General features: G+C 50.3%; 3 protein-coding genes across 6 annotated transcripts in view; 1 reads left to right on the forward strand and 2 right to left on the reverse strand.

The window, feature by feature from the left end:
- Positions 1–7796, forward strand: part of ZSCAN2 (zinc finger and SCAN domain containing 2) — a 22955-nt gene extending 15159 nt beyond the window's left edge. Inside the window, exons 3-4 of one of the 2 annotated variants that reach the window (XM_065906220.1) lie at positions 5044–5131; positions 7263–7796. In XM_065906220.1, coding sequence (XP_065762292.1) covers positions 5044–5131; positions 7263–7398 — 224 coding nt within the window. In that variant the 3' untranslated portion in view covers positions 7399–7796. Of the gene's footprint in view, positions 1–5043; positions 5132–5595; positions 5655–7262 lie in introns of those variants that run through there. The other variant, XM_065906221.1, reaches the window with a different exon arrangement.
- WDR73 (WD repeat domain 73) lies at positions 6125–19217 on the reverse strand. Of its 2 annotated transcripts, none has more exons than XM_065906222.1 (9): positions 19082–19217; positions 18141–18418; positions 17328–17395; positions 16931–17019; positions 15127–15215; positions 14452–14516; positions 8570–8734; positions 7878–8237; positions 6125–6740 (listed from the first exon to the last, which is right to left on the reverse strand). In XM_065906222.1, exons 2-9 carry the CDS (start codon positions 18179–18181, stop codon positions 6505–6507), a joined length of 1113 nt encoding a protein of 370 aa, XP_065762294.1. In that variant the 5' UTR covers positions 18182–18418; positions 19082–19217; the 3' UTR covers positions 6125–6504. The 2 variants fall into 2 exon arrangements, with proteins under 2 accessions (XP_065762294.1, XP_065762295.1); XM_065906223.1 differs by having other exon boundaries at positions 18141–18364; positions 19082–19204.
- Positions 19218–19248: 31 nt separating this feature from the next.
- NMB (neuromedin B) lies at positions 19249–22569 on the reverse strand. 2 transcript variants are annotated; one of them, XM_065906227.1, is made up of 3 exons: positions 22348–22569; positions 21549–21721; positions 19249–19509 (listed from the first exon to the last, which is right to left on the reverse strand). In XM_065906227.1, the coding sequence occupies exons 1-3, from the start codon at positions 22502–22504 to the stop codon at positions 19444–19446; spliced, it is 396 nt and encodes a 131-aa protein (XP_065762299.1). In that variant the 5' UTR covers positions 22505–22569; the 3' UTR covers positions 19249–19443. The 2 variants fall into 2 exon arrangements, with proteins under 2 accessions (XP_065762299.1, XP_065762300.1); XM_065906228.1 differs by having other exon boundaries at positions 19249–19514; positions 22348–22568.
- Positions 22570–26340: the final 3771 nt, after the last annotated feature.

Below are 26340 nucleotides of genomic sequence, written 5' to 3' on the forward strand. Positions count from 1 at the left end.
AAGGATTGAACCAGAGCCCCCGCCTTGTAAGCACAGTCTTAACCACAGGACCACCAGAGAAGTCCCCCCACTGCATTATTAAAGCCAAAAGAAATCCCACAGAAACAAATGGAAAGAACAAGGAAACATTAAAATCGGCATATTGGCTACTTGTTCCAGTCCTCTCCCCTAGTGTCAGGTTGATCCACTGTTGTAACTGACCCTTTCTTGCCCATCACTGGGGGTCACTCTCCTCAACTCTTTATCCCTAATGGGAGGTCTGTCTCATAACCAGAGAGTTGGGTGGGGGCCCCATGTGCTGGGCTTGCCCCCTCCCAGTCTCTCAAAGACAGACCTGGAGTTTTTTTCAAATGTAGGGCCATTATAACCTCCCTGTTGCCTGACCTTGTGAAGCTATTTCAAATCTCTGGATAGATATTAAAGTCTTTGCTTTCTCTCGCCCTCTTGATAACATAGCACATGGCCATAGAGGAAGTGGAAGTAGAATTGCATGGGTGATGCTCACATTTTGAGATAGAAGATTTCAGAGCCTAGTGGGGAGCAGGGAGCCACAGCCTTTGGGCATCTAAGCCTGCAAACCCTAACTAGAGGCCTACACATGCAACTAGAGTGCCGCACAATACCGAGTGCCACCACGAAGACCCAGATTAAAATTTAAATTAATTTTTAAGGTTATTTTAAAAAAAAAAAGAACAGGTAAAAGCAGAGATGCTCTAATGACTGGATGTTGGGAACCAAAGCTCTCTCCTGGGCTGGGTCTTTGCCCCTCTTTCCTGGTCCCTGAGGCAGTTCTGTGGAACTTCTAGGCTAGGCTGGTTGGAAAGCTAGGTGTGTGTGCACCCTGAAAGAGGTGGGCTGAGTTTTCCACGTTAGGCCTCTTGGAACTCTTGTTCTTAAGATCCAAGAGGCTAGAAGAAATCTCCATGACCCAGACTTGCAGCTGGATTTAGGGCTCTACAGATAGAGCCCCTCTTGTCCTATACCCCACCACAGGCTGTCCCTCCTGGGGGGAATCATATCTTCACCCACCTTCCATTGAATTTAAGACCCTTTATGTGTTAAACAGGGAGTGAGACCTACTACACAAAATTTGTTGTCAGAACCAAATCAGATAACATATGCTGAGAGGGACTTCCCTGGTGGCTCAGTGGTTAAGACTCTATGCTTCCAATGCAGAGAGCACCGGTTCGATCCCTGATCAGGAAACTAAGATCCCACATGCCATGCAGAGCGGCCAGAAATAACAAAGGTATAAAGTATAGTTTTCCCACCCTCTTCCCTGAGGGTGCACTTTCTTTCCTCCTGGACTCTCCCAGCTGCTCTCTAGTACTTCCTTCCAGTCATTTACTTTGAAAGCTACTCCATTTAGCACTTAATCTTATTACTTTGAAGTTCCTTGAGTTGTTCACCATTCCACTTTAGAAAGTGCACCCTCTGCCAGTTTGCACTCAAGAGGAGGAAGTGTTTTTCTTGGCCCAAAGTATATTCTCTACAATGGTCTGTTAAATGAATAAGCGTCAATGATAGTCATCTTGAATCACCCAGGACTGTGCACTGGGGAAATGAGGGCCATGGGGCGAGAGGAGCAAAGGGGAGGATAGTAGTGAAGCATTACTACAGTGGGCAGCCAGAAAAGCTCTTTGTTTAAATGGCAAAACATCTGAATTGGGGTCTCAGCGCCACCCTGAGAACTGGGTCCAAGCTGCCAGGGTTTATTCACCTGTATAATAGGATTAAATAGGGATTAACAGGGATAAACACCCGCTTTCAGCTGCAAGGGAAATGCTTTGCCAAGGTCCCTCTGTTCCAGGAAATCCCCCCCCGCCCCCAGGCGGAGTAAGGCGAGAAGCCGCCACCTCCCCAAATTCCCACGCGGGTGGGAGAAGCGAGGCAGGACTGCAACCTCTCAACTTGCGTGGACTACAGACAGCTGTGGCTCAGCAACCCCGAATCTCCGTGTAGGAAAGTCCCACCCGTCATCGATGATTCGCATCGATAACCGGCGCCCAAGCCACTCCGAAAGATCATTGCTTAATGCTGCTGTCAGTCGGCAGACGCTGGCGGAGGCCTATGGGAAATGTAGTTCAGCCAGCCCGAGTCCTTCGGAAGTTTGCATTTCCGGTTCCGGCGTTTAGTCGCTGTCCGAAAGTGGTAACTTGAGATCTTGCTCGGGGTGGGAATGTCGTGTAGGGACTGTGTGTGGCCAAAGAGAAGGTGCCGCGGAGTCAGGCCCCCGGTGGTGGTCGCAGGGCCTCGACTGACGGGAGCGGGTCTCACCTCAGGTCTGAGCCGCTCACACGGGCTGGGCGTGACCAGGCAGGCGAAGACCCGGGGTCCGACAGCTTCCGTCCGGAACCCGGGGGAGGATGCGCCCCTCATGCTGGCGGCGCCCGCCTTCTCGCTGTCCGCCAGGCCCGGCGGGGACGACTCTGGTTCCGTAGCCGACGAGGCAGCTCCGTCCGCAGAGCCTGCGTTTACCCCATAGAGCTTTCAAAGAAGGTCGCCCGCGGAGCAGCGTAGCTTTCCGGTGAAAGTCACGCTTTTGAGGGTCAGACACCCCGTCCGCCGTCACCGGACTGCCCATCTCCAGCCAGCTTTGTGTCCTCAGACAAGGTCCCGGCGGTCTCTGAGCCATGACTGCTTCAGCTTTGAGGGGGTGGAAGCCTGAGTATATCAACTTTCTTTCCAACTGTAACATCTTTTGAGTCTGTGATCACATTATCCTTGCTCTCACATCTAGGAACCTTAATAACCAGGGTAATTCTCCTTGTTTGGGAGAGTTATGATGCCGGGACTGGGGAATCCCCAGAGAGCGCCCCCCACCCCTCCAAATCTGAGAACCCAGCCTGTGGGAAGGACAGCTGAGGGCTGGAAGTATTGAACCTCCAAAGCCTAGAGCAGGCTCCATTCAGGCGCTGCTCTCCAAGGTGCTGCCACCTTGGGTGCCCGTCTGGCTCTTGGACCGCACATACTTGGCAACACTTTGAAGACCAGTGGCTTGGGAGAGCGGGCAGTTTTTCGTTCCTATTTTATCCATCTGCCCATTCTCATTCTTCAGTGTGGATAACTGGCATTTTCTTGGTGTAAATTGCTATACAAAACCAGCTTCACACTCCCCTTCTTTCCAACCAGATCACCAGCCTGTCAAACTTTTGGAGCTGCCTCCCCAGAGGGGAAGCCAGTGACAGAGGGCCAGACTCTACGGGGCATCAGGCTATGGCACAGGCAGGGGTGGGGGTGTGGGGAAGAACAGGAAGACTATTTTCATCACCTCAGTCTTACTGGGCTAACCTTGTGGTTTTCACTAGAATTCACTTTGTAATGTATGTCTCTGGCTCTAGAATTTCAAGCTCTGCTTCAATTCCTATCTGAAGGTGGCTTCTCAGGGAAGTGAAGGAAGAGGTTTGAAGTTCAGAGCAGAGCTGCAGGGTTTCTCTCTGATCTGAACAATGGCTGTAGCTGTGGACGAACAAATCCACACTCCTCAAGTACAAGAAGGGCTTCGAATAGTGAAGCTGGAAAGCTGGAAGAAGATTCCCACAGGGAGCAGGAAATTTTCCTTCAAGCGAATGTCCCTGGACCAGAGACCTCCTGCCAGTGCTTTTGGCATTTCTGCTATTGAGAAGCAGCAGGACTCCGGGAGTCCCTCATCCAACTCTGGAAGCTTGGTTATCAGTGGTTGAGACCAGAGAGGTAGTCGAAAGAGCAGTTCCCAGAGTCGCTAGTCCTGGAACCATTCCTGGCTGTCCTTCCCCAGGAGATCCAGATCTGAGTTAGACAGAAGCATCCAGAGAGCAGACTGGAGGCAGTGGCCCTGGTGGAAAATTTGCAAAGAGAACCTGGAAGACAGCAGCTGCAGGTGAGATACGGGAACTTAGTTCTGAGTAAAGTAGAGGAACGTGAGAGCGCCACCTTCGGTTGCCAGCAGTATATGGATGATGTGTAGACTTTTCTCTTGGTATCAATGTGGAATTTGCTCATTACAGCTTCCCTTCCATTTTCAGACTGACTCTTCTTTTCTTTTTCCTTAAACATTTTTAAATTAATTAATTAACTTGGCTGTCCTGGCTCTTAGTTGCGGCATGCAGACTCTTAGTTGTGGCATGTGGGATCTAGTTCCTCAACCAAGGGTCGAACGAACCCCAGGCCTCATGCATTGGGAGCATGGCATCTTAGCACTGGACCACTGGGGAAGTCCCTTCCACTTTTCAGACCGACTCTTCAGAGAAAGCACAATATTGGGTACTCTTGAGTGTTGGTCCCTGCCGTTAAATAAGAAAATTGCTTAAAATAGAGTGAGCACCTCTCTGATACAGGAGGAACATGCATAAGCTATTTTCTCTTTGCAGAATAGCTCTCATTCAGCAGGAGCCAGCCTGAAGCAAGGGGCTTCACCAGGCTTTACAAACTTCATTGAACCTTTGGGTCCTGTTGCAAAATAGCTTTCCAGTTTTGCCTAGAAGTGAGCAGAAGCAACCCCAGGAGAGCTGGATGGACAGACTGCAGTGGGTCTGGGTTCCAGATATTATCTCTCGGGTATCTTCCACACCCACCCTCCTCACTGCCTCTGCAGTGATCTGCATAAGACTGAGCTCCCCCTCTGCCTGTTTTTTAAGATTTAAAAAAATGCATTTATTTTTGTTTGCACTGGGTCTTTGTTGCTGTGTGCAGTCTTCCTCTTTTTGCAGAGCGTGGGCTCTGGGCACAGGGGCTCGGTAGTTGCGGCTCTTGGGCTCTAGAGTGCTGGCTCAGTAGTTTTGGCACATGTGCTTAGTTTCTATGTGGCGTATGGAATCCTCCCAGACCAGGGATCAAACCCAAACCCATGTCTCCTTCATTGACATGAATTCTTAACCACTAGACCACCAGGGAAGCCCTCCCGCTTCTTTGCTTCTTTATGTCTTGGGATGTTTTTTTACTGCCTACAGAATTTTGACCTTCTCCAGTCCTTAACAGGGATTCAGGGAAGGAATCCTCAGGATCAGTACTGGGTTCCCTAAACATCCATCTGAAGCAAGCACAGAATCCATGTTTCTGTTCCAGGTCATGGTGATGATGTCACAGCCAGATCAGAAGACCAAATGAATCGCAGCCCCAAAGCAGAACTGGGAGCCTCCCACAAGAGCGAGCAGTAAGCAGCAGCAGTGGGAGGGAGCGAGGGAGAAGGGACCCTTCGTGGGTGGGTGTGAAACCTCCCCTGATTATAGGAAGTGGGATAAAAGGGTACAGCTCCTTTCCCCGGGAGGGTGTGGCATGTAACTGAGCTGAGCACAGGAATCTGGGGGATCCTCAGTGGGCACCTCCACAGGGAGGAGGCACCTTGGTTGGCAGGTTTTGTAACACTCCACAGCAAAGTCTGTGACACTGCTCCTCACATGAGGGAGACATCATTGGTCCCAGCAGGTAAGGTGTGGGCACCGATTTTAGGCCTGGTTGGTAGGAAAGGCAGAAGGCAGGGTTAAACTATTGTGGACTAATTTGCAAAACAGGTACATGTCCCAGACCAATTCAGATGATTCCCATGTGCTGTCAAAACTGAAGAATAGGGACTTCCCTGGTGGTCCAGTGGCTAACTCTCTTGTGTTCCCAATGCAGGGAGCCCGTGTTCAATCCCTGGTCAGAGAACTAGATCCCACCAGCTGCAACTAAGAGTTACCACGCTGCAACTATGATCTGGCATAGCCAAATAAATAAATAAAAATAAATATTTAAAAAATGTCATCAGCCTGCAAAATATTACCCAAATCTCCTTTCTTGTTTAAGGTAGGCCACAGCTGAGGTATTAAAGGCACTGTTTTCCTTGACACTAAGATTGATAGTTTGTCTTAAAAGTAATAGTCACTTCCTTCCTTCTGTATCTAGATCTTGCCCTCATGATAATTCTTTAACATCTGGTGGTAGTGGTAAAGAAACTGCCTGCCAGTGCAGGAGACTTAAAGAGACACAGGTTCGATCCCTGGGTTGGGAAGATCCCCAACGCAAGAAGGGCATGGCAACCCACTCCAGTATTCTTGCCTGGAGAATTCCATGGACAGAGGAGCCTGGAGGCTACAGTCCATGGGGTCACAAAGAGACAGACACAAATGAGCAACTAACACAACACTACAATACATCTTAGTTCTGTAAAAGAATTCACAAAACCTGTTTACATTTATCAGCTCTTCAGATTCTCTATATTGTGAATACGGATGGGGTAAAACACTGCCATTCTACACTCGGGAGAAATGGGGCACCCAGAGCTAAGAGCAGTTACCAAGTATTTATTGTGCCATGCATCCTAGCAGTTATTTTTAAATATGTTACTTCTAACCTTCCCAACAGCCCTGCCAGGTAGTTATTACCAGCCTCATTTTACAAATAAAGAAACCGGGGTGGGGTGACAGGCTGGTTAACTTGCCCTCAGCCACTCAGCTGGTAGCAGGGCCGTCTGCTGTCGCCTGAATCCTGAATCCGTCTCCTTGCTCTGCAGCAGGTTCCCAGGGCCTGGGCTGAAAGATGCTGGTGTCAGTGAGAAGCGCAAGGGTCCACCCAGTCCCACACGTGCAGAGAGGCATCACTGGCTGCCGATAACACAGTCCTTGGTTTGTAGGGGTGCCAGGTGTGGGTGGTGACCAGCGGGGCAGGGTCCATCCCACTGTCGTCTAGGAAGATGTGACCTCTGTGAGTGAAGAGAGGTTCTACTTGGCGCCCCACTCCAGCCCAAGATGTGACATCATAGACCTGGACCGTCCCATCGAACCCTGAGGAAGAACAAGGGAAGACAGTGTTGACGCTGTATGTCTAAAACGGTCTTTATAATTTGCTCTGTGGAACCAAAACAGGCTGGAGGGTGAGGAATCAGACAGTAATGAGGTACTTAAAGACCAACCGAAGGGCATGTGACATGTGACGTCAACAGCAGCTAATGACGTCACAGAGCACATACTGATGAGCATGTGTGGTCTGTCTATCATGTGCCAGGCCCGAGGCTAACGCTGCATTCTCTCTCTTTTACCCCTCATGATTATATGAAGTAGGTAGTACTTTTTTTTTTTAAGTTTATGTATTTAGTTTCAGCATGTGGGATCCAATTCCCTGACCAGGGATCAAACCCAGGCCCCCTACATTGGGAGCAAGGAATCTTAGCCACTGGACCACCAGGGAAGTTCCCATGAGATAGGTTATTATTATCTTCCCCAAGAAACTGAGGGTAAAGAGACTTTTCAAACCTTTTCTGCTAACCCCCAGTTCTAATCCCTCCACATGTGGGTCCCTCCCTGCAGACGGCCTTGTCTCCTACCTGATGGGGGAAACAGAGAAGCCTACAGAGAGAGAAATACCCCAGAGACGCCTACAGAGAGAATTACCCCCGCCTGGCTCATGTCTCCTGCTCTTTCTGGATCCGGTTGTTATCAATGAGTCTCTCCTGCTCCCTCAATTATTTTCAGCCTCTCCCTGCTCAGAGGATTCTTCCGTGGGCTTTAAGATACCTCATTACACACCCTCACTCAGCTAGATGCTGCCAGGCCAGACCCAGGAGTCTGCTGACCTCACTGGCTTTCTGTAATTCTAAAAGCGAGTTGCCTGAGAGGCACCTCAGATCCTGTCACCTCTCCCTGGTTAAGCCCATGGCTGTTCTGGTGCTGTACCACCTGCAGGCTTCTGGACCAACCTCAGAACTGAGTTCCTGCTGGGACAGGAAAGGCCCGCTACCCACGTGTGAAGTTTGGTAGCCAGGATGAGGAAGGGCCATCCCTCATGAACCTGGAGAACTAGGAGCTTTTCTGTGACAACTGTACCTTCTGGGGCCAGATTTACTATGGGGCTGTGGGCTCCCTCCTGAGTACCTGAGAGTCCTCTGGGAGAGAGATGAAGTGACAAAGTCCTCTCAGCAGTACCTGAAATGGCCAAGCAGTTGTCCAGGCCAGGGGCCCAAGTCACTCGCAGCAGCTCTGGCTCAGGGCTGGGTGTGGACACAGGGCACTGGACTGAGCTCACAGGCTGGCAGAGATCCCGGGGGTCGAGAAGACAGAGCTGCCCGTCTGAGCCAAGGCGGGCAATGCTGGGCCCAGGGCCCCGGCCCCCAGCTTCAGCACACCACCGCCTTCCAGCAGACCCAGGGCCGGGGCCGAGGTTCTCTAACGGGGCCCACTTCTGGCGGGTGTCGACCAGCCCCAGGCGGCCTGAGGAGCAGCAGAAGGCGAAGGTGTCTGTGTCCAGGACCTGCAGGCTACTTAGCACATCATCGTCACTGACACCTGGAGAACGGGGCGAGTGAGAAAAGCTGCTGCAATCAGATGGGGCTGGTGGGCCCAGCCGACGGGTGGCCAGTCCTCTCCTTGGGGAAGCTCCCCACCAGCCCCAGGCAGAGCGAACCACGTCCCCGGTGCCCCTCGTCTCACAGGTGCACTTAGCCGGCTGGGTGCTGCTCTCAGGACCACCTCCCCACACCCAGAACAGGAGCCCCTGAGGCCAGGCCTTGCCTCTCATTCATCTCGCTTCCCCAGCAGCGGGCACACAGGGCTGAATTTGGATTCCAGTGTGGCTGAGTGGAGCTGGGAGGCAGAGGAGCTGGAAGGGACTGCGGTACCTGAGGTGTACGTGGTCTTCTGTGAGTCCAGATCCACTACCTTCAGGCTGCTGAGCCTTGCACCGTGGAGGATGCTGGGTGCCACCGATGGGAAAACGGCCACCCTGGGCCAAAGAGGGCCGTCGCTCTCGTGCACGTCCATGGTACTAACAGCTCTGATGACATCTGGCGGGAAGCAGGAGAGGCTCAGAATGTTAAGGCAGGTCTGGAATGGTAAGGGCCAGGCAGAAGGTCAGGGGAGAAAAGGAGCTCCCTGTCGGTGAAGGAAGATGTGGAGACCTAATAACTCCGTGCTGTGTTTCCACTTCTGGAACTGTCAGGGCACTGTCATTTCTCTATGATTTGTCTTATGAACTATTTCACAGACTGGAGATAATGAACGACAGCAGCCACGTCCAAACCCACCCAGCAGTTCCGGCTTTTTATAGTTTTGCGGAGAACAAATAAGGAAGAGAGAAGCACACACCAGCACTGTCGTCTGTAACAGGAACAGTTTAGGCAGTGACGTTATTTCTTCAAAAACATGTCCCGTGACCTCAAGCTGTTTACTGAAGCCCAACATGTGAAGGTTACAACACAGATGTCTTCAAACATAAATAGGGTAAGAAAGTCCACGTCTTTTTTACACTGAACATCGACATACTTGACCTCAGGCTAAGTCAGACTTTAGATCCCACCCTCTGCCATCTCCACGTGTAACACAGTTCAGAACAAGCAGTTTGCTGGGCACACTACTGTTACTTAAAGGGAGACACGTTTTCCATTTTCTATTTTCTTGCTCTTAGAGAGGGTTTACTGTTTGGTTTCCAGGTTCTCTGAAGAAAATGGAGCGCTGTATATTTACACTCTAGATGAGAAAGGGATTGATCAAAGAAAAAACACCAGCACGGCTGATCAAGCAAGCATGCGACAGCTATTGCCTTGTGACAGTTCACACACACACACACACACACACACACACACACACACACACACAGAGTCACAGAGGGCGTGGCTGGGCCGGGCTGGCTGCAGAGGCCTCCCGAGCCCTGCTCCCCAAGCCACAGGCTCTCGGTGCCCCTGGTGCAGACTTGCCGAACATAACTGCGCTGCCCCAGGGGCTGCAGGGGGGCAGGGAGGTTGAAGCAGACACAACAGCTGAGCCTCAGGCCCAGTGTGTCTCTGGGGGCACCAGTGAGGCCGAGATTCAAACAGCCCAGCCCACCTGACTCTCCCGGGCCTCACTTAGATGGCTCCCTCTTCCCCTTCCACAAACTCCAGGGAGCCTTGCAGGGATCCCCCAGGACCTGCTCAGAGCCAGGGGTTCTCAGGTGGGATCTGTCCCCTGATGGCAGGGAAGGGGGCAGCTGAGGGAAAACCATCAAAGGCCGATTTCAAAGATGTGGTGGAAGACAAAAGCTTTGGAGCTCCTGACTGGACAGTTACTCCACAGTTAACAAGAGGAAAGAAATAGGTTCTTCCTCCTCCTCCTCCCCTCTCTCAGGGGAAAAATACCTTCTCTAGGAAAGCACACCACCCTCACCAAACCAACTGAAAGGAAAAATTACTATGAAGTCAAAGCAAAAGATGCTGTGAGGCACCTCTAAGAACTGGGCAATAAAGAAAAGTTGGGACTTCCCTGGCAGTCCAGTGGTTAAGACTTTGCCTTCCAATGCAAGGGATGCGGGTTCGATCCCTGGGCAGGGAACTAAGATCCCACTTGCTGCAAGACAGCTAAACCCGTGCACCTAAACTACTGAGGCCAGGCACTGCAACACAGATCCCGCATGCCACAACTAAGACCCAGTGCAGCCAAAAATAAATCAATAAATATTATTTGAAAAGAAGAAAGCAAGAAGGTTGTGTCTGAAGATTAAACCAGTAGAACTGGTCACAGCAGCTGTAAGCGACCTTCAGGAGTCAGAATGGCTCCAGAACCGAGACACTGAGCAAACCTATTACCAGGTTGAAAGGAAAGTGGTGGCCATGAGAGGGCGCTGTGGAGCCACCAAGGCACTGTGGGGGGAGGGGTGGGAAGGTTTTAACTTCAGTGGAGGCCTCAGCAGAGAGCTGTCTGACACTGTTAGACATGTCTTCATCTCTTTACATCCTCAGCAGACTCCTCAGCCCCAGAGCTGAGAGGAGAGGCCACAGACCCTACCTCCAGGGGCCAGGACAGCACCTAGGCCTGGGGCGCCACGTCTTCACAAGGTCTATACTCTCTGCCTCTGGAGAGCTTGGGCTTCCCTGGTGGCTCAGTCGGTAACGCGTCTGCCTACAACGTGGGAGACCTGGGTTTGCTCTAAGAGACCTGGGTGTGCTCTAGGAAAGCACACCACCCTCTCCAAACCAACGGAAAGAAAAAACTACTGTGAAGTCAAAGCAAAAGATGCTGTGAGGCACCTCCAAGAACTGGGCAATAAAAGAAAGTTGGAAGATCCCCTGGAGAAGGAAAGGGCAACACACTCCAGTATTCTTGCCTGGAAAATCCCATGGACGGGGGGAGTGCAAAGTCAGACATGACTGAGTGACTTCACTTTCACAGAGAGCTTATAACCACTTTGGAAGAGCTTATAATCATTTGGAGCTGGTTCTTCTTGCTATGCTTAGGTTAGGTCTTTTATAGGAAAAGAATAAGGATCTGGAATACTTCATCTTTGGGGATACTTATTTTTTCATTATAAACTAATAAAACGGCATTCTGGTTTATACAGCGGTCCTCCGGGTCTGGTCACTACATCCAGTCCTACCAACAGATGAGATTTACTCTCAGTGCTCACCAAATCAGGTTTCTGAGACACCAAAGCTGTGGGTCAAAACCTGGACCTTAGAAAATACACTTTTAGGTATCTACAAAAACAGCTGGCCAGACTTGCCCAGATTATGGACTATTCTGCACTAATATCCAGAGGAAGATCATGATCTGATTTCCTACTGGCACATGAGAGTGTCAGGGCACATCTCCTCGGGCCGAGCTCCCCGGGGCCTGGGGCTGCAGCTTCTCTGTGGCACCTGGTACCCAGGCAGTGTCGGAACAGGAGGCAGCTCCAAAGGTGCCCCCACCCCAGTTTTAAACCACCGCTGCCCCACACTGCCTAGTCTTAGAGAAACATGAAAAACAACGATCAGTTCCTGGCATAAGGACAGATACAGTGATCACGGGAACAGAATGGAGGGTCCAGAAATAAATCCTCACATTCACGGTCGACTGATTTTCAACAAACACACCAAGGCAGATCAGTGGAGAAAGGTCAGGCTTCTTGACCCATGGTGCTGGGAAAACCTGACATTCACAGGCAAAGAGATGAGCTTAGACTCTTCAGTCATACCACACACCAAAGTGAACTCTAAGAGATTTAAATGTTGGAGTTAAAGCAATAAAACTTTTGGGAAAAAAAAAAAACATGGGGGAAATCTATGGGTAAGATAGTTATGACACCAAAAGCACCATTCTGAAGAGAAATTAAAATGGACCTCATTAAAATTTAAAATTTTATGCTTCAGAGGACCCTATTAAGAAAATGAAAGACAAGGAGAAAATATGAGCAAAACATACATCTGATAAACAACTTGTAGCCAGAATGTACAAAGAGCTCTCACAACTCAAAAAAAAAAGAAAAAAAAAAAAAGGGCAGGTTTCCCTGGTGGTTCAGTGGTAAAGAATCCGCCTGCCACTGTGGGAAACATAGGTTCGATCCCTGAGTCAGAGAGATCTCCCTGGAGAAGGAAAGAGCAACCCACTCCAGTATTCTTGCCTGGGAAATTCCATGGACAGAGGAGCCTGGTTGGCTACAGTATGTTGGATCACAAAGGGTCAGACACGCCTGAACCACTAAACAACAACAATTCATAGTTACCACCAGGCATGATTATAAGCAGACTCAAATCAGACTAGAATTAAGTCTTGGTTCTGTTACCATCTTTGACCAAGTGAGCCTCTCTGGACAGTTTGTTCTCAGACTCATGAGAATTTAATGAGCTCACACATGGAAAGTGATCAGTACAGTGACTGGAATATAACATACACTCATTAATATTACTGTTACATCTTACAGATTGTTGATTAATGTGAACAAGTATCTAAGAAAATGTACAATGGAATTAGAATATCAAAGGGCCTATGACAGCATATGATCTCAGCCTGCTGGCAGGGAGTGGATAACAAAACACCCTCGTTAAGATTTGAATAGGTATTTTACCACAGAAGATACATGAATGGCTAGTAAACATTAAAAAGATGCTCAACACTACTAGTTATTAAGAAACTGCAGACAAAGCCACATGATACACAATTTCACATCCATTACGATGGCTTTAATAAAAAAGACAATAGCACATGTTGGTGCAGAACATAGAGAAACAGGAACCCTCATACACTGCTGGTAGGAATGTAAATGATGAAGCCATTCTCAAAGAGTCTGGGAGTTCCCTAAAAAACCCAATGTAAATTCACCACATGATCCAGCAATTTCATTCCTAATATCTATCCAAGACATATGAAAACATGGTCCACACACTTGTACATGAATGATCTTAGCAGCATTATTCCTAATAGCCAGAAATCAGATCCAGCAACTGGTGAATGGATAGACAAATGTGCTACATCCATAGGAAGGAACACTGTTCAGCCTTAGAAAGGAACAAACTGCTGATACATGTTACAACACTGTATCACATGGCAGACCACAAAAGTATTATCATTATGCTCAGTGAAAGAAGCCAGCCAGGAGAGACCACATGTTGTCTGAGTCCACTGATATGAAACATCCAGAAAAGGCAAATCTGTCATAGAGACAGAAAGCAGGGTGTGGGCAAGGAGATTAGCAGTAACTGGCATGACAGATCTTACTGAGGACATAAACATGTTCTAAAACTGACTTACAGTGGTAGTTGCACAACTTGTTAAATTTACAAAAAAAAAAAAATCACTGAATTGTATACTTAAAATGGGTGAATTTCAATAACATTATGAAAAAAAAATCATAATGATAAAGAAGTATATTCAGACACCTGGAAGCTACAGCATCAGACAACTGAGAAGGAAGAAATGACAAAGGAGGGCCCGCAGGGTCAGTGCCCCAAACCCAAACGAGGACCAGGACTGCCTCCTGCAGCAGTGGGGCTGGGGGAGGAGCACACAGCGGTTTCTGGGAAGCACCCGAGACAGACAGCGTGGGAACCACAGGCAGAGACCACACGAGCCAAGGGGCAGTTCCCAGGGAGGCTGCCTTTGCCTCTGGGCCCGAGTCCATGCTGGCCCGCAATGCTCCCACCCAAGGAGGAATGGAGGGGCTGGTGTCTGCCTGATGGGAACCAGAAACCCGCCGCTGGAGGGGATGCGCCAAGGGAACCCCCTCCATTCCCACAGGAACAGTACAAACGCTTCCTGCGCCTTTCCATCTCCTGCAGGTCAGCCCGGCCTTTTCCTCACTCTGTTTTCCTTCCCAGAGAGCAGCATGGCTGGAAAGAGAGGTGACCTCCCTGCTGCCCTCGTGCTGCCCCTGCCCACGGGAGAGGCCTGCCACTCACAAGGTGCCCTGCCTCTGACTGGGTTGGCGCGCTCCATTCCTGATGCAAGCTGTAGGAAGCTCCATGAGGGGCTTGTGTGCACTGCTCTGGCTACTAATTCATCTCTGGTGTGTTAAAGTAGATACTGCATTTTCAAAATAAATTTTGGGGGCCACAAGGCATGCAGGATCTTAGCTCCTCAACAAGGGATCCTGTCCCCTGTGGTGGAAGCATGGAGTCTTAAACACTAGATCACCAGGGGAGTGTCTATAGATTCTCCATTTAATTCCCAGTCGGCTCTGAGTCTACTTCTTAACCGGCTCAGATTAGGGATTGGGGGTGTGGGAGAAACAGGCTTTCCCACACCCCCATCCCTCACCAATTCAGTTACTCACCACTGTCCTCTGCGAGCTGCCACACCTGCAGGTTACACCCGGGAAGGCCACTGGTCACCAGCAACCTATTAGGATGGACAGGGAGCCCTCAGCGCAGACAGTGGGGAGCTCACCACATACCCCAGCCTCTCCCTCTCCAGCGCACTCAGCGTGGGGTCCCACACTCCCCAGATTGGGAGAGCTTACAGCAAAGAGGGTCATCAAGACCAGTCACCCTCATTTAACAGATGAGGGGCAGGCTTGATCCCCTCCAGGGACAGCTGTGGGACTGAGCCCTGGCTGCCACTTGGCATGACGTGTCCAAGAGGACCCAGCAGGGAGCCCGAACACAGAACCCTCACCCACAGGCTTTCGGCCTCTGCCAACCGAGCTGTTAGCCCCAACCACCCACCATCGGCTCTCTGAGAAACTAACAGCATCCCTTCTGCTTTATGCCCTGGTGCAACACCATTGATCTGTGGGTTACAGTAGTCAGATGGTCTGTGAGGGACCAAGATACCACCCAGCGCTGGTGTCTCTGTATTCCAGAGACAGCCCGTGTGCACAGCCCGTCCATGTGCCCCTGTGCTGAGGGTGGAGGGGGAGGAGTGGTGATAAAGAGGCAGGATCACCCTGCCGTTTGCAGCCACTCCATCCGGAATGGAAGATCTAGGTCACAGACAAAGCTGACCTTACCTGGTGTCTGGCACGTGCTTCAGATCAAAGACAGACCTGTCTGAAAATCCTCCATGCTGTACCTTGAAATCTCTTTCGGGGAATAAGCCCTAAAATACAAAGAGGTGGCCAATCAGAGAGGGCTGCTCTCTAAAGGAGTGTTTCAGAGGAGCTCCAGGTGAGGAGCCATATCCCAGCCTGGGAGGAAACCCTGGAAGCCGCTCAGGTGGTAACGATGCTTCTTGAGCAGGGCCTCTGGGCACTGTTACTTGTATAATAAATGTTGGTCTCAGCTGCCTACAGAGATGGCTTTCTTTCCTGCACATCCAAAGCCTTTCTTTTAACCTTTCTCCATAGCAAAAGCATTATATTCCAAGCCTGCTTAGGGGAGTCACAGAAGTTTAACAGTGTATCAGAGAAATAACTAGAATGTATCAGCAGACATACACAGCCCCATTCCTCCTGGCACCTCCCACCAGAAGTTAGGTGGGTTCCTCCAGCAGTAAAAATACAACCGTCAATCATCCAGTATTCACTGTGCCAGCCACCTTATTTAGTGCTTTATCACACTGAATTCTTAGAACCACCCTGTGACGTGGACAGTATAATTATCCCTATTCTAAAATGACAGAGCTAGGATACAGGGAGCTTAAGCAACTTTTCTAAGGTCACATAAGGGTTATGTTACACATTTGAACCCAAGTCTGTCTAACCAAAGTCCATGCTCTTAGCTGCTGGACTACTATCTCCACATGAGGAACCAGAGGCAGGAGAAAAAGAGGTGGCCACAAGAGAAAAGAGGGACTTGCCTGGTGGTCCAGTGGTTAAGAATCTGACTTGAAATGTAGGGGATATGGGTTCAATCCCTGGTCAGGGAACTAAGATCCCATATGCCTCAGAGCCCACATGCCACAAGATTTCCACAAATGCAACAAAGATCCCAAGTGCCACAACTAAGACCCAACGTGGCCAAATAAACAAATTTTTTTTAAAAAGAGAGAGAAAAGAGGAAAAGCCAAGGGTGAGGTGAGAGGTAAATCGGGTCTCTTATCAAGGCTTGATTTTGGTGTGGTCCTGGTTCCTGAGGGGTGGAGATGAGGGAGAACAAGAGCGCTAGAAAGAAATTTACTCGAGGACAGCAAAGGCTGAACTGATCTAGCCGATGAGTCTGAGTGATTTCAGAGTGACATCAGGCAACCATCAACGTTTTTCATCACACATTCTTTTCTCCTGGCTTCTGGATCACTGGCTGTTTCTGAGATGCTTTCTACTTTGAACACTATTCATTCCCAGTATTCCTTGTGGGTCCATCTTCCTCTACCCATTCTTCAAATGTCCTCCCTGAGGTTCTGTCTTTAGCCATCATCTCTTCTTACTATTTATACACTACATTCTGAGCTGATCTTAATCATTCTAAGGTTTTAACCGCCCTTGATACTCTAATGGCTCCCTAAATCTGTTTCTTTTTTTTTTTCACACCTACAGGATCTTAGTTACCCCCACCAGGGTTTGAACCCAGGCCCCCTGCAGTGGAAGCACAGAGTTATAACTGGACCACCAGGGAATTCCCCCTCAATCTATTTTTGATAAAGTATAATTGACTTCTTGCTCTAGGAGCCCTCTGTAAATCACAGGACTTTCTGTAGCACTTAAACCTCTCTGCATATCTGTCTCTCTTTATTAGACTCCAAGGGCAGGCTCAGTGCTTACAGTTTCTCTCTTTCTAGTACCCAGGAAAATATTTAGTAGACAATAGGGGCTCTATAAAGGTTTAATAAGTGAGTAGAAGCAGACACATACAGTCAGCACATATATTTCAAGTTACCTGGTTTTCTTTTACAGAAAGTCTGAGAGGCAGTATGAGATGAAGAATCTCATTTTTTTTCAGGCTTTCATAGCCAGCAACCAAGATTCCTGGAAAAAGAAGCAGAATATGCTGGGACAAACTGCTAGAAAGATTGTGAACCATGGCTGGGTCGAGACACTTTGCCATATCTCCCAAAGCAAAAATAAACTCCTTTGCCAGTGGTATGCAGCCTCGTATCGGGGGACTGGAAGAGAGCTAGATAGAAATATAATGCTGATAGAACAAGAAGTTGCTGCAAGTGAGCAAGAGGTTTTCAAGTTCTCAGAAATGGCTGGGTCCCTCTAGGTTGAGCTCCTTGAGTCCCAGCTTCAGGAGTGGAATTCTGTCTCCTTCAGGGTCAGGAAGGGCATCTCACCTTTGTCACCAATCCATTCAAGCACTCGAGTGGCTCCTGAGAGGTCAAATGCATGGAAATCTTGGTACCTGAAGGACAGAGACACGATGTCACATATTGATGCATGGCACTTTTCCAACTGTTCAAGATGAGATGTCAGCATGGTTTGGTGGTTGGGGGCCCAAGTTTTGGAATCAAGCAGAACTGGGATCAAATCTTGTTACATATTTTACCTTCTGTGTGACTAGGACCAGGCCAGTCACAATTTCTCTGAGCCTTGTCCTCATGCGTAAAATGGAACTCCCAGAGTACTTCACAAGGTTGGTGTGCAGAATCGAGACAATCTTTGTTTAAGGTTTAACTCAGAGGCTGGTGCAAAATAAATGGTCACTTGCTTCCCTGGTGGCTCAGATGGTAAAGAATCTGACTACAATGTGGGAGACCTGGGTTGGACCCCTGGGTTGGGAAGATTCCCTGGAGAAGGAAATGGCAACCCACTCCAGTATTCTTGCCTGGATAATCCCATGGACAGAGGAGCCTGGCCGGCTACAATCCATGGGGTCGTTCAGAATTGGACACAACTGAGCAACTAACACTATAAAACAAAAATTATGCTATTATTATCCCCCACAAGCACGGCTCCTACCAGGACTTCACACAACTTGCACACACAGAAAGGTGCCATTTCTCAGAAGCGGGAGCCGAGGCCCAGACGGAGTCCTCCGTACAGGTCCCAGCCCACACCAGGATTCCCCGCATGCTCCATCCCGCGCCCGTCGGCCCCCAAGCCAGTTCCCTGGCCCAGATTCCACGTCCCATGCCCACACGATTTACAAGCGCAAGGACTCCACCAGCCAGTCCTCCGCGGGCTCCATGGCAACAGCCGCTTCCGGTATCCTATTTCCGCCTCTGAATCTTCCTGGGCAGGCGCGGCCTTCTCGCGAGGAGTGGGCGCGGCCTGCTTTGACCTGGGGGTGGGGCCCAGAGATGCCCTAGCGCAGGCGCAGACCTGCCGTACTTTTTCCGCGCTCGGTCTGGGGTTCTCCGGATAAACTCTCCTGGAAAAATGACGTCAAGTCAGGGATTCCCAGGATGTCAGTTCCAGACGGGACCTGAGGGATCAAATACACGCTGGTTTTATGAACGTGTATTTGCAGATCAGAGGAAAAGGCCCGATAAAATACGCCCCGTTAAACTCGAATATTATGTAAAACAGAGAGTAGTTTTTTTCATTTATGTCCATTCAAGGACATCCTTTTTCATTAAGTATGTCCATGCAAGGACTTCTTGGCAGTGCAGTGGTTGACTTCGTGCTCCCAATGCAGGGACAAGGGTTTGATCCCTGGTCTGGGATCTAAGATCCCGCGTGCCATAGCGCAGCCAAAAACAAAAACACACAGTTAAGTCCACGCAATATTTAGGATATCTTTTTATACGAAAACATTATTCATTGTTGATCTGAAATTCGACTATAACGGAGTGTCCTGTATGTTTATTTGCTAACAGTCAGTCCCACAAGGCCAGAGAAGAGAGTAAGCGGACACTAGGGTCTGGATCCCAGCTCAGCTCTCTTCTTTGTAAGCGCTGGGCACTCCCCTCAAACCTTGGCGAGTAGATAAAAATCAGGTAAGCGAAGCCCTCCCGTGTAGAGTAGGTAGTTCTCTTTTACAGGTGGGAAACAAGAGAGACTTGCCTCTGCCAGTAGGTGGCAGCGGCGAGAGTAGAAAAGTGGCTGGCAGAGGACCTGGCATCCCAGCAGGCACTGAGTGAGTTACCTGCTTGCGAATGAGTGGATGAGCAGAAGCACAGAATCAGTGCCAGGCTGGTGCCACGGAGTGTTCTGGGCTCTTCGGGGCCAGCCCCATCTCAGCGAACACCAGGTGTTCCAGTCTCCTTTCCCTCCCATCCCCTCCAGCACAGGTAGAAGGAGAGGACCAGACAGTTACGTAAAGAGCAGGGTTTTATTCACGACTGCAACAGGGAAGCAAGAAATACGGCAGGGACGTCATTTGCATCTGCACTGGCAATATTCCTGACAGCCCAACCAGAAATCACGGTAGTGGAGTGACAGAGGTGTAAGCCCATGGTTTACATCCAGATGGGTCCCATGCAGCACCTTCCCTGGGTGGGCACAATCTCAGCCATGTCGTCGTGTCTTCCTGATTAATAGCATCACTTCTGCAGCATTTGCACCAGCATCCTCCTGTGCTGAAGGGGAACACACAGAGGAATTGGCCTGGGCAGGGGTGGGGCAAATGATAGGGGCATCCTGCCATTCCTAAGTGCAGGGCCCCCACAGAGGTCAGCAGGGGCAGCCTCCCCACCCCACCCAGTACCTTTCTCCCTGAAGGGCCTGGGAGGGGTCAGGGCAGTGGTTTTCTCAACCTCACAGAGACAGTCAATGGAGATCTTAGAAATAAAGTCCAAGCACCAGGCCCGGCCCTGGGCCAGACAGTGTTTTGACTCCCTGACCTCCAGCTCTGCTCCAGACCTCACTTCTGAAGTCCTAGCTCTGGGGGGTACTGCTTCCTCTGAGATTTTCTAGTTGGTCTTCATGTTTCGGGCCTTCAAGACCAGTGGACCCAGAGGGGCTATCGTCTTCCTTCAGACCCAGCCAGCCTGAGTACCTAGCCCTTACACCTGAAGTCTTTAGGGGCCACGTGGCATGTGAGGTCTTAGCTCCCCAACCAGGGATCAAACCCATGTCCCCTGCACTGGGAGCAAAGAGTTCAACTACTGGACTGCCAGAGGAGTACCAGGCTGGTGGTTCTGTGCATCAGGAGGGTCAAGGTTGACTGGGGCTGGGGGTGAACTTTCTCTAGGGAATGCCCCCCCTCTTTCACAATGTATACACTATATTCTACGCACAGTGGGAGACACATGGTTAAGTCCACCGGTGCTGCCAGGGAGCTCACAGACTGGTAACAGGTTCTGTTTACTAAGTGTTTTCTATGCATTAGGCATCACGCTCAGCATGTGACATAAATGGTCTCATTTAAGGGAAGAGGGACACTATTATTCCCACTTTAGGGTTGAGGAAGATGAGGCTTAGAGAGGCTAAATGACATTTCTAAGGTCCCACAGCTACCAAGTAGCTGGATTATGAGCCCAGAATGCTGTCACGAGAGTCCACATTCTACTATACCTTACTGCCTTCTTTACAGAGCAACAAAGTACCAGGGAGGGTGTGTGGAATGGGGAGGCGCCGGGAGCAGAGAATGGATGAGCTGCCCCTCTGCCAGGCTGGAGACGAAGGCTGGCTTGGCTCTAGCTCTGGGGCCTTGAACCCTATGTGTGTGCGTGCTCAATCACGTCAGTTGTATCCGACTCTCTGGGACCCCATGGACTGTAACCCTCCAGGCTCCTCTGTCCATGGGATTCTCCAGGCAAGAAGGCCCTCCTCCAGGGGACCTTCCTCATCCAGGTCCCCTGCCCTCCTCCAGGGGACCTTCGAACCTGCCTCTCTTACATCTCCAGCATTGGCAGCCAGGTTCTTTACCACTAGCACCACCCGGAAGCCCCCCGCCCAAACCCCATAGGTCAGTGGTTTACAACCAAGGGCGATTTTTTTGGCTCCCTCCCATGAGCCCTCACCAGGGGACCTCTGGCAGTGTCTGGAGCATTGTTAGCTGTCTTAACTGTGGGCATAGAGGGAGGCTATGCCAGTGGATAAAGACAAGGGAGGCTGCTAAACTTCCTACAATGCGCAGAACAGCCCCTGCAACGTAGGATTGTCCCGCCCAGAAGAGCAGGAGTGCTGGGATTGAGAAACCCTACCAGTGGTCTCTGAGGCAGATGAGAAACTGGGAAGAGCGCTGATCAAAGTGAACAAGGTTCAGACTTGGTCCTGGCTGCTGATTCACTCTTTTCATCCTTTCTGTGGGCCCCAGGGTCCCAATAAGCACATACAGGGCACAACGAAGGTGGGGTGGGGCAAGTCTGCATAGACCAGGGGGTGAGGGGTGGGGGGAAGGTCCTGCTGGAAGAAGCTGGATAAGCCCAGGCTGCACCTTTAGACTGGGCAGTGGGTGAGGAGGAGCATCTTCCCCTATTTTTTTGTCCCTCGGGGTTTGCTGAGAAGGTCAGCTCCCTTTCTTGGAATCCTCCCACTTTGAGCTCTGGATCACAGGGAGAGCCTAGAATCCCTGGCTTTCCTGGGCCTCTCCTGCCCTGGCTGGGCACTGATACCCTAAGCCCAATGCGGGATCCAGGGGGAGCCCTGGCTGAGTTCTCCTGGCTCACCTGGGTGTGAGGTGCTGGGCCACTCAGGGTCATGCCCAGAGCTTTCTTTTGCAGGAGGACCCTGAGCAGATGATGACTCAGCCGTGGTGTCTGGTCCCTCAGGGAGGTGTGAGGAGCTGTCTCCAGTAGGGATGGGCTGGGGGGCTCCAGGCTCTTCTTGCCCATGAAGTGACCTAGAAAGGAGGTGCCAAGGCACAGGGAAGTCAGGGAGCAAGGATGCTATCCCAGTGGGCAAGTCCCCATCTCTCCCACGTCTCAGTTCTCCTGGCAGGAAGATACACACACAGCCTTTCTCCTCCTGGTCACCGGAAACCGACAAAGAACCCCCAGTGGGGCAAAGCCTGCACCTCAGCTTTTCCGGAGCAGGTAGAGGTGGGTGGACGGGATGGCACAGCTGGAAGGGGCGGTGGGAGGCTCCAAGGGCCAGGAAGAAACTCTGCCAGTTGTGCTGTCTGCTTAGAAGAGGGACGGGAAACAGCAGAGAAAGAAGTGAGGGCAAGAGGTGTCTGGAAGGTGGAGATGCAAAGACACACTAGAGGTCGGAAGATTCAGTGCAGTCTTGTCTAAGGGAAGAGGCACAGACTGGCAGGTACATCTAGGATCCAGCCTCAGCTCTGCTTTAAACCGGCTGAGTGAATGATTTAAACCAAGTCACTGGGTCTGGGTCTCAAGTTCCCCCATCTTACTAGATGAGTTCCAGGGTCCCCACTAGCCTGGACACTAGTGTCCATGTTGAGGAGAGGCCAGAGAAGGAAGGTGGGAGGGACGGGGAGCGCTTGCCGGAACCCCGAAGACTCACCGGTGGCCCAGAGGTTGCCCCGCGGGTGCACTCGGATCTTGCTGGCCCGGCTGCGGGGCTCCGGGAGATCCCAGCCGAGCGGGGCGGCGCCGGCCGCGAGCAGAGCGAAGAGCAGGAGGCCGCCGAGCAGCCGAGCGCCCCCCGCCCGCAGGGTCATGGCTGGGCGCGGGTGACACCACGGTTTACTTGCACTTGGCTGTGGCTCGGATCGCCGGCGCGTGCCTTCTCTCCTTTTAAACCCGCGCCGCTGGGGGCGGAGCCGCCCCGAGGAGCCCGCCCCCGGCGCGCTCGCGGCCGCCCCGGCCCCGCCCTCTCGGAGTCTCGAGTCGGCCCGGGCCAGGGTCGGGGACCCCCTTCACCGCCCCCACGCCCGCACTCCTGACCCGACGTGGGCATGGCTTCCTCAGGGTGTCCGGATCCAAGCCCACCAGCTTCAAGCTGATGGGGGCAAAGCCGGCTCCCCTGGCCCTCCTCGCCACTCCCAACGGCTTTCGGCCCTTCAAGGTAGAAAAGGGGGCGAGGACGCCGCCTTCCTGGGTAACATAGGCGTTACTGTGCCCAGCAAAGTGCCGGGCGCCAGAGGAGCTTGCCAGTCGGCCCCTCCCTCTTGGAGCATCTGACCTGCTCACCCACCTATCTTTATGCCCTCTCTCTCCCAGCCAGCACTCACCAGGTAAGCCGAAATCACACCACATGCTCCGGAAGGGAGTGCAGAAGGATGGAAGGGGAGCCCTCCTCAACCCACCTCAAATGGTGAGAGCCTGGCTTCTCAGTCGGCCAGGAGGCAGAGCTTTGGGTCAGGGGAGTGAAAGGAGCACTGGACCCGGAGTCCATATACAAGCTGTGTGATCTCTTTGACCCTCACCTTCTTCAACTGTCAAATGGGAATAACCCTGCTGCCCTATTTTTAATAATTTTACATCTTTTTAGCCCAGTTATTTTGTGGCAGGAAGCAGCAGTCCTACAGGACTCTCAAAGTCAGCACTCTCCTCTCAAGGAGCCAGCCGTTCAGGCTTGTCTTGGAAAGAACTTTTAGGTCAGTGGCAACATTTAATGAACAGGAGAAGACGCTGTGCTCCAGAATAATACATTTATTTTTGCTTAAATGTTTACCAAACACCAACATTCAGAGCACCATGCTAAGGACAGGAGGGGAGACAAAAGATAACCATCTGCTTCCACCGTAGCTGACCATCTCATTGGAGAGACAGAGTACAAAAGCAGTCAATGAGAGGCACAGGATACCAACCAACCCCTGGGCTCTGGACTCTTCTCAGAAACACTGCAGTGTGGCTGTCAGAGAACCTACTCCCCAGACTGGCTCAATGATGGTACCTGCTATTATTACTCTTGCCATGTCTAGCTCAGCAAGGCTCTGTGGATCACCATCTTAAAAGGGAAAGTGTGTACAAGAAGCTGATTGTCATGCTGAGCTACCAGAAAGCATAACAGGCAAGACAAGGACACTCCGTTTCCGGCCCAGGCTTTCTTCCCACTCTCCCTGCTTCTCATCTCCCACCCTGGCATTTACACCTCTCTGTATTCTTGTCACTGCTTAAGCCATAGTGTACAGATATAGCTCTCATCACATTCCCATTATAATCGTTCCCTTTAGACCCCCTCCCTCTGCTTGCATCACACACCCATCCTGCCTTCTCTGGTCCTCGGTCATAGAAGTTAGGAGGTGGTATTGCGTGCTGCCTCACTTAGATGCTTGAAGGAATCTTATTTGGCAGGTTTACCTCTCCTCATTTTATAGCTGCAAGCAGGCTCGGACTGGAAACCTGCCCAGACGTCACGCTGGAATCAGACTTCAGGTCTGTTCAGAGCACTCCTTCAGGCCCCCCGAGTCACCAGGAACCGATGCTGCTTTCTCTGAGCCACACCCACTCCCGATGTACCATCCCGTTAAAGAGCAGGTTGGTGTGGATGTCTCAAGGGGGCGAGGGAGCAGGCACTGACTGACTCGAGTTTCACCTCTCTCCTACAGGTGACCCTGGCACCTTGGTTCTGCTCTGACAGGTTCATTTATAGTTAGGCAAACCTCCTCTGACATAGCCTGTGTTCACAGCTCCAACCACACCTGCGAGAATGATCCCCGATGCCCCTGGGGATTATTTCATCTGTCAGGTGAGCACAGGAAAAGAGGGGCTTCCAAGGACCCCAGAGAAAGCAGCAGGGCAGCAGCTCCACAGCCAGCTATAAGCCACTGTATCCCAGCAATGTGCAGTGTTAGGCACAGCAGAGAGGGGGCTTGCCCAAGACAGCACTTCCACGTCAGATCCCTCAGGGAGTAGTGCTGGGCTGAGTTTAAAGTGAGGACCTCAACTGCACACTGCCTGTTCCTAAGTCCTCTCTCCCTGGCGGAAGACAGGCAGTGCATCACATGGACAGTGAATCATATGGAACTGCCAGGGGAAGCTCTTCAGAGCTCACTCTGACCCTCTGAGATTTCAGACAATGCAGAGAAGATTCAAAGGACACCCAAAAGATGAATAAGGGGTGAAAGATATATGGCAAATCCTCTGATAACCAACACCAACCAAATATTTAGACTGCATCATGCTTTTAATCAAAGATTGCTTAAAATAAAGAACATATATAGCATTGATTGCTACGTTTCATTAAATTAGAATCAATTACAAATAACATCTTTTCACAGCCAAATCTTTTTTGTTATTGTTTTCCAAAGCACTTACATGCACACTCCTTTGATCACCAACACTACTCTGATGCAGTAAAGGATAGTACTATGTCCATTTTATAGATGAGTTAACTCAAGCAAACACAAGTTAGTTGCACAGAAGCTAAACAAACAGAGAAATCCTGAGTGTGGACTTCAAACACATGAAAGGTACAGAGGACCAAAGAGAAAATAAAAAGCAGAAATTTAAATGAGACATAAATGAGCCTAGAGAAAAAGGAAGGGTGACAAACAGAGATGCTCAGAATAAGATGGTGTAAAATTAGTCTCCTGGCAAATCTCTGAGCACAGATCCCACATGCATGGGGTGTGGAGAGAAAGAGAAACATCTTGGGACGTCTCAGGTCCTGCTCTTTAGGTTCAGAATGGGCAAGGGGCGGTAGAATCAGGAGAAATGCATAATCTTTAAGAGAGGAAGAAAAAGTGTCAGGGATATTTGATACAATTTCACAAAGTCAGAGGGAACACATAGGAACTAGCTAGAATATCAAAATATTAACCATTAAAAAGGAACTATTTCAGGAACTGAAATTGCCAAAATACAACAATTTTTCAAGACAATATTCAAAAACAAAATAGAGAAGATACATCTAATGAGAAAGTGACGAGAATGCCAAGAATGGCTAAGAAAGATAAGCAGCTGCTGCTCAGCTAAATGGCACAGATGCTCAGGAAAGTTACCACAACCCTAACCAAGTGAGGAGCCCCAGGACCCGTGTTCATAAGATGATTTGGGTCTAACAGGTACTTCAGGGGGCATTTCAGTAACTGAAATAAATACTCTTTTTAACTCCAAAGAGGTTTAAATACTTGGAAGTTTACCTGAGAATCTCACTATTTCTAGGCAATTTACAGAGGAAATTCATGGAAGAACAACCTAGGGCTTCTATGAAAGAGAACACCCAAGGGCCTTGTGATTGTGGAGCTTATTCCAGATAAATGAATCTCATGAGAGTTTATAAAGGTAGAATAACTGGGTTATGACATTGTGGGCTGGTAAACATAACCAGAATTCAAGTTCTGGCTCTGCCACCCACAGGTCTGGAGATCCTGGGCAAATCTCTTCACCTCCAGTTTCTCTCTTTTGTAAAATGGAGTTTGAGGACTAAAGGAGAAAAAAAAAATGTTATAAATTCAAAAGCACTTGGCCAAGCACTGGACAATTTGGAGTACTCACTATTATTAGCTGGATCCTAGGAAAAGCAAAGCCTGCCTTACATCTGAAGTCCATTACAGGGGAAAAAGCCTCCCTCGGTAGCGGGTAAGGTATTGACACAACAGTCCGCAAA

The sequence above is a fragment of the Muntiacus reevesi genome, chromosome 15 (assembly GCF_963930625.1).
Source record: "Muntiacus reevesi chromosome 15, mMunRee1.1, whole genome shotgun sequence".
In the NCBI taxonomy this organism is placed as follows: Eukaryota; Metazoa; Chordata; class Mammalia; order Artiodactyla; family Cervidae; genus Muntiacus; species Muntiacus reevesi.